Source organism: Caloenas nicobarica, chromosome 1 (genome assembly GCF_036013445.1).
Source record: "Caloenas nicobarica isolate bCalNic1 chromosome 1, bCalNic1.hap1, whole genome shotgun sequence".
In the NCBI taxonomy this organism is placed as follows: Eukaryota; Metazoa; Chordata; class Aves; order Columbiformes; family Columbidae; genus Caloenas; species Caloenas nicobarica.
In genome coordinates, this window is record NC_088245.1 from 44527495 (window position 1) to 44545126 (window position 17632).

Consider the following 17632-nt stretch of genomic DNA (forward strand, 5'->3'; position numbering starts at 1 on the left):
AGACTCAAATAGACGTGTTACAGGAGGGGCAATGCAGCTTTCCTTCAGCTATTTAACAGTGGACTACTATCCGTTTCACAAAGCAGGTATGAATGTGAGCATTTTGTGAATTATCTGTGAATGTAGCTATCTTGCTTCAATGCTAAGTATTTGTTGGTTTGTGTGTATGTAGAGGGCTTGGATAATAATTCCAAAGCATTTGAAATACATGCCTTTTTATTTCCTTCTGTATACAAAAAGAAACAACAAAGGCAACAACCTGGGAACCAATTTAATTTCTGTGAATGAGCCAAATACTTTTCACTGTTTTGTTTGGTCAACGAAACGGTGTTCACACATTTCTGACATGAAAAGAATTATGTGTTGACAGGGGAGGGCAGTGCAGCAGATTCACTAATTGGATACTTGCAAGAGTCGAATCTGCTAGATTTTTTCCATAAAGAAGTCTATCATTTAATGTCCATTTCCAATAAATATTTTGGGTTTTTTTATTTTATTTTGTTAAACAATAATCCCACTGTGTAGAAGTGCAACTGTGTAGCCTTTTGTTAAGGAATTGTTATTAAACAGATGTTAGCAGGACCTTAAGTTACAGGAGTTTAACATGTGCTTGTGTTGTGACCCACCTGTGTTTTCCATTTACTGTCATTCCTGATTCCTACTATGTTTAGGTGAGGCTCTGATCTGTGATTTTTGTGAATTCGCCTCAGAGAAAATACAGAGAACCCGGAAATAAATACATTGTTTCTTTTGAAAAGATTCTTAGCCAGATTTAACCATGCAAGCTCTTGGATGGGCATGTTAGAAGCTCACTGAGAATGCTTTTAGGTAATGGCTGCATGGGATATACCCTGTTTCCCCAAAAATAAGACAGGGTCTTATATTAAATTTTGCTCCAAAAGATGCTTGCTTTTTTACATGTATAGCTGCCTCGACACTATTTAAATTGACTTTTTAAATGAAGCGTAACTAGGGCTTATTCTTGGAGTAGTGCTTGTATGTCGAGCATCCTCAAAGATGCTGAAAAAGCATGCTAGGGCTTATTTCCAGAGTAGGCCTTATTTTTGGGGAAACAGGGTAGCTCCTACTACATGAAACCAGAGATAGAAAAGATCATCTGCAGAACAAAGGTGGTTCCTCTAAGGGTAGCGTTCTCCTGCAGTCTTAAATGGTGTTCTGTGCAAGCATGTTTAAGTAACAGAAATCTGAGGGTATCTAATAAGCTATGACAAAAAAACCTGCCAAAGGTGATAGTGGTTGATCCAATAGGGTGTGTCTGTGGAGGGGAAGGCAACACTCCAGAAAGTATCTTTTTCTACTTTGAGGTCAGTATCTTCTCACCTTTTAGAGTGTGGCAATTCCAGGGGCAAAGTATCGTCACAGGGGTGGGAGTCCCTTTACTCAACATAAAAGGAGCGCATATTAATCTTGAAAGTTCAAAGGGAGTTCTCTAGCTGTGTAGCTGTCGTGCCTCTTTATGCTGCTGTATCAGGCTGTCAGCCTGGTATGCAAAGCATTCCTACCCTGATGTCGAGGCTCTGCGATATTGTGCACTTAAGGACGACACCATATTAATACTCTAGAACAGTGGGCAAGGAGGAAACAGCTGTATACTTCTATGACTGTTACCAGACTGGTTTTTGGTTTTCATGGAATGGTTTGAATTGGAAGGGACCTTAAAGATAGCCTAGTTCAACGCCCCCTGGCATGGGCAGGGACACTTTCCACTGGACCACGTTGCTCAAAGCCCCATCCAGCCTGGCCTTGAACACTTCCAGGGACAAGGCATCCAGAACTTCTCTGGGCAGCCTGTTCCAGTGCCTCACCACCCTCATGGTGAAGAATTTCTTCCTTATATCTAATCTAAATCTACCCTCTTTGAGTTTAAAGCCCTTACTCCTTGTCCTGTCACTACATGGCCTTGTAAAAGTCCTTCTCCAGCTTTCTTGTAGGTCCTCCGTAGGTACTGCAAGCCTGCTACATGGTCTCCGCAGAGCCTTCTCTTCTTCAGGCTGAACAACCCCAACTCTCTTAGTCTGTCTTCACAGGAGAGGTGCTCCAGCCCTCTGATCATCTTCGTGGCCTCCTCTGGACTCACTCCAACAGGTCCATGTCCTTCTTATGTTGGGGACCCCAGAGCTGAACACAGTACTGCAGGGGGGGTCTCACGAGAGCAGAGTAGAGGAGGATGATCGCCTCTGTTGACCTGCTGCTCACACATCTCTTGATGCTGCCCGGGATACTCTTGGCATTCTGGGCTGCAAGTGCACATTGCTTGATTTTGTACCTCTCTGGCCTATGGAATATTTAGAAATACTTAGAATATTTAGAAGTAGTTCTTTTGGTATAGCCTTCTTGCAAACTGTGATTAATCCTTCCAGAATCCTTCAGGAAAAAGCCCTCAACAATTAATTATCTTTGCAAATTGGGTTCTTGTGAGTTTTTGTTGTTTATTTGTTTTCGTAATAGACCCCACTCAGAAAGACTCGGAGGGAGTCTGAGGCATAATTGCCGTAGGGTAAAATTCAAACCCACTGAGCATCAGGCCTTCCAACAATAGCTTTTCATCATGCTTAAGAAAAATGGAGTAGATTGTGTGTCCATTGACTGCGATAACCCTAACATAAGCTAGACTGTTACTGGATATTGTAAACCTGTCTGTTCAGCAATCTATCACTTTACTAGTCCTCCCAGACCTGCTCTCACAGAAGTTTTTATCCAGATCCATTATCTGTGCAGCTGATGTGTTGCTGGATGGTGATCAGAGAAAGCTGCTGCTTTGCCATCATGCAGGACACTTTGTAGCACAGGAAATTCTTGATCCAGCTGATGTATTAAGACAATATGAGAAACTGGAAAGAATTTTCTTCCTGGGCAACCAGCAGTAAATTCAGGTGGTAGCAAAATCACTGCCAGCTCCACCGAAATGTTGTTTTCTTGTTACAGTCTGGCCTGTCTTTTTCAGTTTCACAGATAAATATGGCAATTATATCTCCATATATAGAACAGTAGAATCGCTGAGGATGGAAAGCACTTCTGGAGACTGTAGTCCAATCCCTGTCATTAAAGTGGTGTCAATTAAAGTAAGCTTTCCAGGATTGTGTCCAGTGAGGCTCTGAATACCTCCAAGGGTGGAGACTCCAAACAGTGTCCCTAGGCGACCTAGTCCATTGTTTAATTACCCTCACAGTAGAAAAGCTTTTTTTAATGTTTAAGTGGAATCTCTTCTATTTCAGTTTGTGCTTATTGCTTTTTGTCCTGTCACCAGGCACCACTGAGAAGAATCTGACTCCCTCATCTTTATTCCCCCCATCAGGCATTTGTACACGTTGCTAAGATCCCTCTGAGCATTCTCTTCTCGAGGCTAAACAACCCCAGCCTTTCTTTGTACGACTCGTGTTGCAGTCTCTTAAATATCTCTGTGGCCCTTGCCTGGAATCACACCAGTAAGCCCATGGCCTTCTTGTACTGGGGAACCCAGAGTTGGACCCAGTACTCCAGATGTGGTCTCACCAGGGTTGAGTAAAGGGCAGGGTTCACCTCCCTTGACCTGCTTTTCCTAAGCAGCCCAAAGTGCTGTTTGCTTCCGTTGCATCAAGGACACATTGCTGGTTCATGTTCAACTCATTGTCTCATGTTTTTTTGCTGCAAAGCTGCTTCCCAGCTGGTCAGCCTTTAGCCTGTACTCAGCTGTTGGACTTGAGTATCCCTTTGAAGTTCATGAGATTATTGTTGGGTCACTTTTCTAGCCTTTTAAGGCCTGTCTGAATGGCAGTGCAACCACCTGGTGTATCAACTGTTCCTTCTACTTTTGTACCATCTGAAAAGCTGTTGAGGGTGTGGTCTGTCCCATCTTCCAGGTTATTAATGAAAATATATTGACCTGAGGATACACCACAGGTGACTACCTCCAGCTGGACTTCCTGCTGCTGATCACAGCCCTTTAAGACCAACAGTTTAGCCAGTTTCCAGTTCAACTCACCATGTACTTACCTAGTCAGTATTTCATCATTTTGTCACTGAACATGTTACAGACAGTGTTGAAAGCCTTGCTAAAGTTAAGGTAAACAAGATCCACTGCTCTTTCCTCATCCATCAAGCCTCATCTCATAGGAGAAGGCTGTAAAGTTCATCAGGCATGAACTTCATAAATCCATGCGTGTCTACTCCCAATTACTTTCCCATCCTTAATGTGTTTTGGAATGTTTTCCAGGATTATTTGATCTGTTACCTTTCTCCGTTGCCTTCTTTGAGATGAGGCTGACCAGCCTGTTGTTCCTCTTATCGTCCTTCTTAAAGACAGGAATGACATTTGCTTTTTTTCAGTCCTGAGGAACCTCTCCTGATCACCGTTCAGTGATGCCTCTCAAAGATAATTCAGTGTGTCCTCCCTATGACACTGACCAGCTCTCTCAGCACTTGCATGCATCTCATCAGGATCCCATGGCCTGATGCATGTCTGATCTGTTTAAATGTTTCTCCCATGCGTTCCTTCCTCCTGCTGCGTGTGTTAGTGTGCAAGTGCTTCAGGGAGGGACCTGCCCATACTGACCTCCCAGAAAGGAGCCTGAGAGCTTTCCCTCTAACGCTGCTGTCCTGTAGGTACTTCAGAGTTTATGTGTGTAGTGCTTGGGGTGACCCCGCTTCAGCCTTTTTTTGGAGAATCCCAGCTTCATGGACTTGAATTTAATGTATCTTTTCCCTCTTGCTCTCTTTCTGTTTTCCTCCCCGTTCCTTTCTCTTCTTCCTTATCTAGAAAGATGTGAGTAACCATCAAAAGACTGTGAGGCCCATGAGGGTGGGGAAAAATGTCATCTCTTGTGATAGGCTCCTCCCTTAAAGTTTCTTCCATGCTGAAGTCTTTGCATTTAGACTTGACACCGCATATTTTTCCCCAAGTATTTTCCTATTTTAATAGCAATCATATCTACTCATACCCACTGTAAGTATCCAAAACCTCATTAAGTTACAAATAAAGTAAGTTTTCACATGCTGGTATTTAAAGAGTGATGTACGGCTTGATAGATGTTAGTGGAATTGCATCCGTATTATTGAACAGGTTAGACTCTCTTTACGAGGACTGAAGAGATCACAACATCTTTCAGAGGTTTAAATACTTGACCAACAGAAACACGTTAGGAATAAAAGAATTTCTACTGGGCTTGATTTTTAAGGCTGTGTGCTACTTTCTTGTTTGTGTGCTATAAAGGTGCTATAGAGCCAAGACAAAAAGTATGCTTTTCTGAAAAGAGACCAGGAACTTCTTAAGACACAGGTCTGGCAGGAAGGATGCATTTGGGAAAAATAAGCGTGAGAATGTTGTTCTGTTACTTGCTCTCACAATTTTTTTCAGTGAAACATTTTTTTGCATGTTCTCACATAGGAAGTTAATGTGTCATCAGATTTCTCTGAAATGGAAATATCTAATGGTGTTTTGAGCATTAGTTAGTGTTGTTAAAAGGCAGGTGGCAATATTATGTTGTTTTCTGAGTGAATGTGTGAAGAAGTGAGGCTTGTTTTTATGTACTATATAACTTCTGTTTCAATGTCTGTTATAACTTCTGTTGTTCTATAAATACAGCATGCAATAAGATTATATTTTGAAGAATTGTGAAATAGCGGAAACTTGTTATCCAGTTAGAAGCAAGCTTTCAAATGAGTTAATATTTCTCCCATTCCTCTTACTTGCAGGAGACAGCTGCGATCACTGGATGCATTATAGTGATGCCACTAAAACCAGAAGTGGATGGGCCAAAGAATTATTAAATGAATTCAAAAGCAATGTTGAATTGCTTAAGCAGGCTGTGAAGGATCAGGTCATAGATTCTCCTCCCAAATCACCACCTGCTGTATCTCCTCCAAACCTACAAACAGGTACTTTCTTTACATCACTAATGATCTAATTCCATGAAAAGTAAAAACTATGCTAAAAAAGAGTGTTCTTGTCAATGATTCCATCACTGTTCTTTCCTACAGGCAAGGAACAGATACCGAAAGGAACATCTAGGGCTTCCTCTGTATCTTCCCAACAACCAAAGGGCAAACTGATGTCTAGTCCTATTGTGGTTAGACTTGCAGATTTCAATATATATCAGGTACATTTCTTCAAGTTAGTAAAACTGGGGCTACTTTGCCCTTGACTGTTACATAATTATGATTTTTAAGGGACAGTTCTGAAGCCCATTGAAAATAACAGAAGTCTTTTCATTCATTATTGAGTTACACCTTTATGGGCATGCTTCTGCTTTGTTAAAATTGGTGGGTATTTTCTTATTGATTTTTATATTAGATGATACCCTATCACAATTATGTTTTGGTTCCAAGTTCTACTGTTTCCCAAGTCCTGACATTTGGAATTTCATGTTCTTGTAGTACTATGTTAGGTACCTCGTATTTTGATATGTGGTTTTGTATTTCATGCTTTTCTTATTGTCATCTTTTTCAAAGTACGTGTGTTTTGTTTATCTGTGGGGTTTTTTTAATGTGAAATTAAGGGGGTGTTAAATTTTTCTTCATCCCTTTCCTCTCTCAGTGGTATTTTGAGTAGGCACTTCAACCATTATTTTCTTTTTTTTTTTTTCCTTCCCCCTCATTTGTTTCAGTGAGTATGTAGTTTCAGTCACTGGCTGTGGTCCAGAATCACAGAACAGTTGGTGTTGGAAGGGACCTCTGGAGATCATTCAGTCCAACCCACCTGCCAGAGCAGGTTCGTGCAGAGCAGATCACACAGGAAGTCGTCCAGGCCGTTTTGAATGTCTCCAGAGAAGGAGACTCCACAGCGTCTCTGGGCAGCCTGTTCCAGTGCTCTGGCACCCTCAAAGTAAACAAATTTCTCCTCAAATTCAGATGGAAAGCCTGTGCTTCAGTCCAGATTCACTCTTTCGTGTAGATAGGAGTCAACTGGAATAGAGAAGGATTATATCTCTAAGGCAGAATGACAGCGATTTAGGAGGATCTACTCTAAATTTAAGGTCCTCAGAAAAATGGTTAGTGTGTGCCATAAGTCATTGTGACTTCTACTTGCTCTTGTTCCAGTTTTCAATGGTTTTTTTTGCCATATCGCTTCTGGTAGAGTGGGAGGTTGCAGCTTGCTGCCAGGAGCCTTCATCTGGGTCTGAGTGATTTTGTATAATTTTGTACTGTTGGTGTTTTTATTTGCCTTCTGCTCGTCAGATGCTTGTCTCCTCCTCCTCTACGCAAATACATTTTCAGTTTTTTAAATTGTTATTATTTATATGCCATTTACAAAATATTATTTTTCTAAATAGATCTGTTACTACTTGAACTTTTGTGTGTGTTAATACAGAGATGTTTTCAGCTCGAAAACAGCTACACAGGGTGAATCAGGCTTAGAAAGGTTATATATTCATTATTTCCAGTGAAACTAATACAAATAGACATCATCGTAAATTTAATATTAATAAGTTGGCTGATTTCGAACTGGAAGTCTGACCTAGTAAGTGTTGGATGAAAAGAACTTTGTTTTGACAACATACTTTTTAAACTAGGGTACATTCCAAGAAATTTAAGGTCAAATATATTTCAAAAGGTGACGTCTTTCTTGTTTCATAATTTACGTTGGAAGTGGAGCATTACTGTTCTATAGCATCTTGGTTGTCCTGTGCAGTTGACCTTCGGGCATTGCCAAGTGTACGTGTCTCTGCCAGGTGCACGCTAAACACCTTGCTTAGAGTAAACAGCCAAGAGTTGGCCCATGTACTGGAATCCGTCCTGATGACAGTACCAGGACTTCCTAACACTTGTGTAATAAACTTTTCTAGCTTATTTATCCCTTATCACCTTGGTATGGGATCCATTTGGACAGACGGTATGCAAATATACCTTGTCCTAGCATAATTTCTTACACAGGAGCTGTAGTTTGCTGTAAAGGTATTGGATCATTCTGGGCTTCTACTGAATGCCTTTGAAAGTGCTGTGCTGCCTCCTGCCTCACGCGAAGGACGAGGATCTGGTACTGTTAATACTCTATTTGTGAGACTGTTCTGTGCAGATCGCTTCTACTACAAGGCAACTGGGTGTTTCTCATTGTCTGCACTTTGTGTAGCTGGGGATCTACATCTGAGAGCAGTGGAATGTTACCCTGCTAGGGGCAGTGGCTTGCAACTGCAAATGTTAATGATTCATAAAAATGTAATGTATTAATGAAGTTAATATTTATCTTTTACAGGTTTCAACAGCGGACCAGTGTCGTTCTTCCCCTAAAGCTCTGATCTCTTGTAATAAAAAGTCACTTTATCTTCCGCCAGAAATGCCAGCTATTCATATTGAATTCACTGAATATTACTACCCAGATGGAAAGGACTTTCCTAGTAAGACTTTTTTTTTTTCTGTACTGAACCATCAATTTTGTGTGTTATCTTCACCTTTATGAAACTTATACTAATTCCAGGTTGACAAGTGGAAATAGGTAATGGCTTCCTCAAACAGAAAGAACACAAGACCGCTCCATTTCTACGGTGCTTGCTTCTGGCAAACTCCTATAAACATGTTTTTTTATAAACGTGGTCTTTAAGTCTGAAAACACAGCATTTTTGTCGAGACCTAAATTCTTCATTCTTCAACATACATGTATTATTTCTGCAGTTACACTGTCTGGCTGCATAAAAGAACCTAGTGGCTACATGAAAGAACTCAAACTATTGCAGTAGTATCTAAGATGTAATGAAGATCTGCTGGAGTTATTTTATTTTAATGTGTTATGGGGCTGGCCCTGTTTCATATAAAGAAGTGTTAGTGGATTTCTTGGGGATGGGACTTGAGGACAGCAAATCTCCTTGGTCCTGCCCTTCTTCTGTAATGAGGAAATTCTTCTCATCTCCTCTGACTTCATTCAATTCTTGTATTAGCTTTTACATTCAAAAATTCAGTTACTTCCTTGGAGTGAGAGAAAGAAGCATCACTTTAGGTATCCTCTAACAATTTATTCTTCCTTGGGACCAAAGGGGTGTGTTTCCATTCTTTCTCTGATGTAAAATATTGGTGAAATATAAGCCTGCACTCATTTAAAAAACAAACAAAAACCAGAATGAAAGCCTCTAAATATTTTACTTGTTCTCATAATTTTGTTTTGTTTTCTCTTTTAGTTCCATGTCCAAATTTGTATGGCCAGCTGAATGCTTTACAGTTCACCCTGGATGAGAGGAGTATTCTTTGGCTAAATCAGTTTGTGTTGGATTTGAAACAAAGTCTTATTCAGTTCATGGCTATGTACAAGTTAAATGACAATTCAAAATCAGATGAACACGTTGATGTTAGAGTTGATGGACTAATGTTAAAGGTACACTGTCACTGAGGAGGGGTTTTGTGGTTTTTTGGAGGAAAATACTTTTTCGCTTATTCTGAAAAGCTGTTAACCAAGCAATTTAAGGAATAAATGAACAAACAGCCCACTCAATAAGCAACGCTGCTCTGGAAAACTGTGCAGAATATGATGGTTTGAAGACAGACATCTGCCTTCTGTACTATTTCATCTATGTCCTTGGAGTATTTTGGCTTTGTATTCAAGACCTGACTGGGAGTATTAACAAATTATTTCACTGTATTCAATGAAGCTGACATAGCAGAAGAAAAAAAAAAAAAATTGGGCACCGAATTAAAAATAAAGAGCACGAAATTAATATTTGCACTCTGTATTAATGCAAGGGCCCTCCCTCGTTCCTCTGATTGTGGTATATCAAAACTCTTGTTAATGAATACCTGGAGTAAATAAAGTAGTTCATCTGAAGGCTTATTTCCTTCTCCAAAACAAATTCTCACCGTTTTCTGTTTCACACTGGCCCTTGTCTGTAGTTCAGGTACACAAGTTCTCTATATGTTTATCTCAGAGGAGTGGTGCTCATTAATGCAGCTGAACACAGGACTTCTGATTCCCTCGGCGTCTTCTTTGGAGGAGAAGGATTATTGAGCAGACAGTTTTTTTTCCTCCCTTGGATTTGCATTGGCCATTGGTTTCCAAGGTTCAGAGGTGAACAAAATGAGTCTTTTCGATGGTGCCCACAGAAGAGGTTTCAATGTTCTAAAAAGTCAGCATATGGAGAGATGGTTATCTTTGTAAGGCTCTTGGTGCATATTTAATGGAACTTCGAAAGGATATGGTTTGTACGGAATGAAAACAACTAGTGAGAACTAACAACCAGGCAGCTACAAATACAGACAGATCTAATATGAATTGCTGTATCTGAATAGCCCATTAAGCTACAATGAGATAGAAGTACTCTGAAATCCCTCAAACTTTGATACATATTATTATTTAATCCCTGTCTTAATGGTGTTATTTTTATTCTAGCAAATTAATTTTTTATTATTGATGTGCCTGATGCTTACATATCTTATAGTTAATAATTATACAGTTACCTATTTGGTTATTTTTTTCTGAGTGTTTTTACTTATATGAAGAAGCTTCATCACTCTCATCTTCTAAGTGTCTTTAGGATGACTGGTTTACTCTGATCTTTCTGGATTCACATGGCGATATTCTGACAGAAGGTAGTATCACTGATAATAGCAAAACTAGTGTGGCCAAGGCCCATGTTAGCAACATCAGATAGAGGATTTGGCATAAAGTATGTATTGCCTTTAAAAGTTGCCCTGAAGATATGCAAGTTAAATCCAGTACACTGAACTGTTTTGTGTTTTAGGAGTCAGAGTATATTTTTATGATGAAAAAAACTTATTATGATGCTGTGTTAGCACATTTAATTGTTTCCTTTTATCTTACCTTAGGAATAAATCACTACTACTTATTGTGGTGAAAAACCCTATTTGACAAATTAGATTGAAAATCAGAGAATTAATATTTTGAGTTCAAAGTTGTAAATACCTGAAACACTTGAAGAAACTGTCTGCCAGGCTGTTACTGAGACTCCTCAGCCTAATATAGCTGACCTAAATCTAAACCCTTCAGATGAGAAAAGCCTGAGACCCTTAACGTTTTCATGCAAACACTGAGTTTTAGATGTGCCAGCATCCTTCTTAAAAATGAGAGGGAACAAAAATGATAATCCATGAGCCTGATTTATCCCTATTCTGTGTTATTACACTTGAGTTCTCACAAAATTATAATTATATTCCTTTATTTTAGCTGTCATGAATATTATTTTGTTTATTTATTATATACCCTCTTAACCTACATATTTATAACTAGATGAAATATATTTCTCTCTTGCAGTTCATCATCCCATCTGAAAACAAACCTGAAATTCATAAAGATCAACCTCGTGCACTTTCCGTTCAAAGTTCAGAGATGATTGCTACGAATACAAGATACTCACCAAACTGCAGGCACTCTGATCTGGAAGCTTTGTTTCAGGACTTCAAAGACTGTGAATTTTTCAGTAGAACTTTCACCACATTTCCTAAGTCGCAGAAGAATTTTAATCTTTTGCATCCAATCTTCCAGAGACATGCTCATGAACAAGATACTAAAATGCATGATGTTTATAAAGGCTATATCACCCCAAAATTGAATAAATATGCATTAAAGACATCCGCAGCTACGGATGTTTGGGCCTTGCATTTTTCCCAGTTTTGGATAGATTATGAAGGAACGAAAAGTGGGAAAGGCCGACCAATAAGCTTTGTGGACTCATTCCCTCTTTCACTTTGGATTTGCCAGCCAGTGAGATTTGCAAAGTCACAAAAAGAGCTTTTATCACATGATCAGACACCTTGGAACATTCCAAAAAGTGAATCTAGTGATCTTGCTAATAGACTACAACGTAAAAAACTTCTGAAGGAATATTACAGCACTGAAACGGAGCCTTTAACCAACGGTGTTCCAATCTCAGACACTTCAGGGGTGCTTTCTGAAAGCTCTTCCTCCGACGCAGATGTACATGTTCTAGTCCACGTTCAAAGACATGTCAGCATGCAGATCAATCATTACCAGTATCTTTTTTTGCTGCTTCTCCATGAATCCCTTGTATTGCTCCTGGAAAACTTAAGGAACGATGTGGAAGCAGTGACAGGAAAACCTGCACAGCAAACAGATGTCTGCATTGGGATCCTGCTGAAAAGTGCAGAACTGGCCTTACTGCTCCATCCAGTGACTCAGGGAAACCCTTGTAAGTCTCCACTTGTGGAAGAAGAAAGTCCCACGGCACCAGAGCTCTCCCCTTTGGGAAACGGGGAAGCTCTTACTTCTGAGAGTAAATTAGTTGGCAATAAGATAGAGCAAGCTGGTATCACTGATTTTGGTTGTGTAAATGAGTGCAAGCCTCTGAATGCTGAAGTTGTTAAAGGAATTTTGATAGATCCTCTTTTGTTTAAATCAGACAGTAATGTGGATTTTCAGAAAGGGACGTCATTTTCAGATGATGCATCGGATAAAGGTTTGGGAGATACAAGTGAAGGAGCAAGCAGTGGACTTTTTAGTAGAAGTGATTCAGAGGAGGTTTGTGGACCTCTAAGTGAGAAAAGTAGTTTTCATCCTAGGGATTCAGCATCCATTTTAAATAAGAGAGAAGATTCTACTGAATTTTTCATTGATAAAGAGGATGACAAAAACGTATTCTCAAATAAGTTAAATGAACAGGAAGGTACAACTGAAGGTTGTCCTAACCAAGTCACTGACTTGGAAACAGAAACTGCCTTAGAATCTGAAGAGCTTGAAATCAACAAAGAGAAGGTGACTTCAGTTAGGATGTTTGCATCCCAGTCTTCATCAAGGTATAGAAGATCTAATACTAAATCAATTTTCCTACCGTTTGAAAATATTAATCAGTCTTGTTGGCCACATATTTTAGTAATGGTCAACAGAAGTGAACATCTAGGTGGAAAAAATTTGAAAATCATATGAAGATATAAGTTATGCAGTATGTTGCATTCAGTGAAAGCTAAAATGAACTGTTAGTTATTTTAAACTGTTTACTTTCAGTTTAAATGTTATGAAATGTGTATTGAGAAAAATATTGACACGTATCAACAGGAATGCATATTTCTTCTATGCTTATCTCCCTTTCTTGCCAAAGGATTATTGAATAACGAGATTTTGTTCTTTTATATCTTTTTTTAAAGTAACATCTATGTAATTCGTTTAATTTTAAAGAATAATTTCCTGATGTCTTTATATTCAAAAAGTGCAAAGCCTAAGGAACGCTGCCCGTCCAACCTCCCTGCATTCTCTGTTTCTTACAAGAACATGAAGAGAAGTCCATCACAAGTCTCTCTGGATACCATCTCTATTGACAGTATGATGCTAGAGGATCATTTGATAGAGAGTGATGGAAGTGACAGCCAAAGCTTTCTGGAGAAAGGTATGTAGGTTTAAGAAAATATTTTTAAGCAATACATGAAAATGTTTATTTTTACTAAAGTAATACTCAAAAAGGATTGTAGTGCAGCAAATCCTTGATACTTTATGGCACTATTTTTGTTAGCTTCTCCAGTCAGTAATATCAAGTCTATTCACAGCACATCATTTAAAGGGAAAGCAATATGGTGTGCTACTTAAGTAGTGCTACTTAATTAGACACCACTTAATTTTCCCCTCTTGAGGAGAATAAAAGCATTGCAGTGCTATGTCGCAGCCCTGAATTAAGGAGAACTGCTCTCTGCTTTGCTTAAGAGCCGTTGCTTTGGCAGTGTTTGTACTCTGAATCACTGTCGTGCTTGGAGTGGTAAAGGAGCTTTAATTTTAAGAGTAGATGAAAAAGAAATGGATTTTCACGTATACTCACCATGTGAATTACTAGGCAGATAACTTCGGTAGTCTCCTTTCCTGATGCAGCAGTTCTCAGCTATTGACTAACAGCAGGTGTTTGTACAGTTTTTTGTAATCTATGCGTGAGCGTTTGCTCCCGATCTGAGGGAGGAATTCAGGCATATGATAACTATATGGTCTGCAGTATTGTGGACTTATGCAATTGTAATGTTCTAGTAGCGCTCCAGCAAAACCAATTAAATAATTTTCTAATGTCAGGAAATAAGAAAACTTTATTGGTGCCTCTTTTGTGATAAATTCTACTTCGAATAAAGAATGGCAGTGTTTTTTTCCTGTGGGATTTCTTTTCACGCTAGAGCAATACTGAGGAGAATGCTTCACTTGCAGACCTGTTATATATTTGGATTGTAGGAGTATTCTTGCATGTGGTTATGTGGGAGTATGCCATAAAATACATTTTCCATTTTAAATAACCTTTATGTGTCTTTTTAGCTTGTTAAACAACGTTTAACTGCAGGTTAAGTCTGCATGCTCTCTAGTTGTCAAGGAAATGCTGCCATGATCAGTCTAATGAAAATATATATATAGCTTATTTCTCTAAACATAAACCTGCTAGCATTTGCTCTAAAGGCACTTGCAGTATTTTAGATACATGGATTGGAATCTTTAACCTTTTTTTTCTGCTGGATCAGTTTTATATTTGATTTGGAAGGCTAAAAAAGGCCCTGCACAAGTTTTTAAACAATGTGTGTAGAGTGCTTTTTTTGGTGTTGTCAGTATATCCTGCCTCACTTGCATAGCATCTAGAACTTGGAACTCTCTGGATTTGCCAGTTGAGTCATAAATGTTCGTTTAATAGGCTGTTCAACTAATTTTAAAAAATGCATTCATGTACGCATACAGTAACAGGCACTGGCTTCATTTTTAATGCAGGGGTGATTCAGGTTGTGCTCTGCTAACTTTGAGTTTTTTCTGATGTATGTGTGGAAGGTATTACAGCCACAAACTATCAAAGCCCATCAGAAAATGCCCGTGAAGGAGGCACAGTGACTGAAAATGGTGATGGGTCATCTCCAGATGCCATGAGCGCTGCTTCAGAGAATGCCCATGAGACTAGTGAAGAAATGGTAATATTATCAAATTCCATTAGAATACACATTTCAGTAAATTAAACCTTAAAATGGAGCTAAAATGAATGCTTTTAGAGGTGTTTTTTGAAATAGTTTTGGGAGCTTTCATCAGTGCGTTATGTGAGCCTATAGATCTAGTGCACTTGGATTAAGTACAAATGCAAATTATAATCCAAGTTACACTGAGTATTCTCTGTCTTTATCTCCTCCACAGCCACTGTTGATAAATAACAGTAGTGTCTTAATGTCAGAAAATATTTCTACTTTAGTACATAGCAATATTTTGTAATTTCATCATGTTCTTTTATGCTCTGTTGAATATGATATTTAAAATGAGCTTTTTAACATCATCAAATATAGATAAAAGAAAACACTGTAATTGACATCTCTTATATGGAGATGTTTCCTTAGCACTGGGCACATTCTGTAGTGTTTTCAAATAGGGACATAACAACTGCCCTACTCGGTCAGATCAGAGTGGGGCCTGTTGCAATAGAACAAGAGGTGGTGGTTTTAAACTAAAAGAGAAGAGATTCAGGCCAGACATGAGGAAAATTTTTACAATGAGAGTGGTGAAACACTGGCCCAGGTTGCCCAGAGAGGTGGTAGATGCCTCATCCCTGGAAACATTCCAGGCCAGGCTGGACGGGGCTCTGAGCAACCTGATCTAGTTGAAGATGTCCCTGCTCATTGCAGGAGGTTAGACTAGATGAACTTTGAAGGTCCCTTCCAACCCAAACTATTCTATGATGTTCTGCCTCTTGTCCACAATTATGTCAGGAGAATGCCCAGTATTTAGAAAAGTTTCTAAGAATAGTGCATATAGAGAGAGGTTCCCTCCCCAAGACACCATGCAGGGTCCAATGTGTTCCACATGCCTATCCACTTATTCCTTGCTGACTCTTGCCCTAATCAGTGCTTTTTAAATTATATTCTTGTATCAGTTAAGGTAATGAACTGGAAACCTAAGAGTATATGGGCCCAAAGAGTGAATTTACTGAAATCTGTTGTGTGCTTGCTGATGTATTTTCCTTTTTAGTAATGCTAGTCATGTAATACAACCTTTGCTTTAAAATATTGGTGGATCACCTTCATTAAAAAACAAACAAAAAAATTAAAAAGCATCTCACTTAAATGATTTGTTCTTTTAAAATACATTTCCAGTCATCTGTGCATGTAGGTAATATGGGCAAAACAGAATTCATTCAGATTTTTTGTGCAAATGCATGCTAGCATATTTTTTCTACTTGGAGAATATAACTAAAAAGTCATTAGAAAAATGAGCCCAGAATAGTAGCAATGATGATGGACATATATCTTCTCATACCAAAGCTGACTTTTGAAACTGGCTGCTACTTTTTTTTGAAAGATACTACAATCCAGTAACTAAAGAAAAATGGCTGACTGCTGTGCAGATAACCTAAGTGTAGTAGCTTGTCCTGGTTCTTTAACCTGGTCTGGGTCAAGACCGCACAGGCTTGGTTGTGCTTACGAGATGCATGAAGTCAAATGCAGCCTTAGAAGATTTTGGGTGTCACGTAGGTCACACGCTTCTTTGCCTTCCTTTCATGACTTTTCTGGCCAATTCTGAATTGGTGTTAGTGGGTTATAAATACAAGTGTCTGTCTTTGGACAGTTAAGCAACCCATTGTCAAGCCAATGGCTACAAAAAGAAAAGAAGAAGAAGAAATGAGAAAGCTTTGTGTTTTTCTGTGAGCAAGGGTTATGTCTCACAGAATCAAAGAATGTTAGGGATTGGAAGGGACCTCAAAAGATCATCTAGTCCAATCCCCCTGCCGGAGCAGGAACACCCAGATGAGGTTACACAGGAAGGCGTCCAGGTGGGTTTTGAATGTCTCCAGAGAAGGAGACTCCACAACCTCCCTGGGCAGCCTGTTCCAGGGCTCTGTCACCTTGACTTGAGAAGAAGTTTCTTCTCATATTTAAGTGGAACCTCTTGTGTTCCAGCTTGAACCCATTACCCCTTGTCCTATCATTGGTTGTCACTGAGAAGAGCCTGGCTCCATCCTCGTGACACTCACCCTTTACATATTTATAAACATGAATGAGGTCACCCCTCAGTCTCCTCTTCTCTGAGCTAAAGAGACGCAGCTCCCTCAGTCTTTCCTCATAAGGGAGATGCTCCACTCCCTTAATCATCTTTGTGGCCCTGCACTGGACTCTCTCCAGCAGTTCCCTGTCCTTCTTGAACTGAGGGGCCCAGAACTGGACACAATATTCCAGATGAGGTCTCACCAGGGCAGAGTAGAGAGGAAGGAGAACCTCTCTCAACCTACTAACCACCCCCTTTCTAATACACCCAGGATGCCATTGGCCTTCTTGGCCACAAGGGCACAGTGCTGGCTCATGGTCATCCTGCTGTCCACCAGGACCCCCAGGTCCCTTTCCCCTACACTGCTCTCTAATAGGTCATTCCCCAACCTATACTGGAACCTGGGGTTGTTCCTGCCCAGATGCAAGACTCTACATTTTCCCTTGTTGTATTTCATTAAATTTTTCCCCGCTCAACTCTCTAGCCTGTCCAGGTCTCACTGGATGGCAGCACAGCCTTCTGGTGTGTCAGCCACTCCTCCCAGCTTGGTGTCATCAGCAAACTTGCTGATAGTGCACTCAATTCCCTGATCCAAGTCAGTGATGAATATATTGAATAATACTGGTCCCAGTACCGACCCTTGAGGCACTCCACTAGATACAGGTCTCCAACCAGACTCTGCCCCATTGACCACGACTCTCTGGCTTCTTTCCTTCAGCCAGTTTGCGGTCCACCTCACTACCTGATTGTCCAGGCCACAATTCTTCA

At 39.7% G+C, this 17632-nt stretch overlaps 1 protein-coding gene across 1 annotated transcript in view; it reads left to right on the plus strand.

Annotated features, from left to right (window-relative positions):
- The window catches only part of BLTP3B (bridge-like lipid transfer protein family member 3B), a 61054-nt gene that overhangs the window by 28456 nt on the left and 14966 nt on the right, over window positions 1-17632 (plus strand). The window contains exons 9-16 of the mRNA XM_065649179.1: window positions 3-86; window positions 5692-5874; window positions 5977-6095; window positions 8189-8330; window positions 9105-9298; window positions 11189-12687; window positions 13099-13274; window positions 14672-14808. Of these exons, the coding sequence (XP_065505251.1) occupies window positions 3-86; window positions 5692-5874; window positions 5977-6095; window positions 8189-8330; window positions 9105-9298; window positions 11189-12687; window positions 13099-13274; window positions 14672-14808 (2534 nt within the window). The remainder of the gene's footprint in view (window positions 1-2; window positions 87-5691; window positions 5875-5976; window positions 6096-8188; window positions 8331-9104; window positions 9299-11188; window positions 12688-13098; window positions 13275-14671; window positions 14809-17632) is intronic.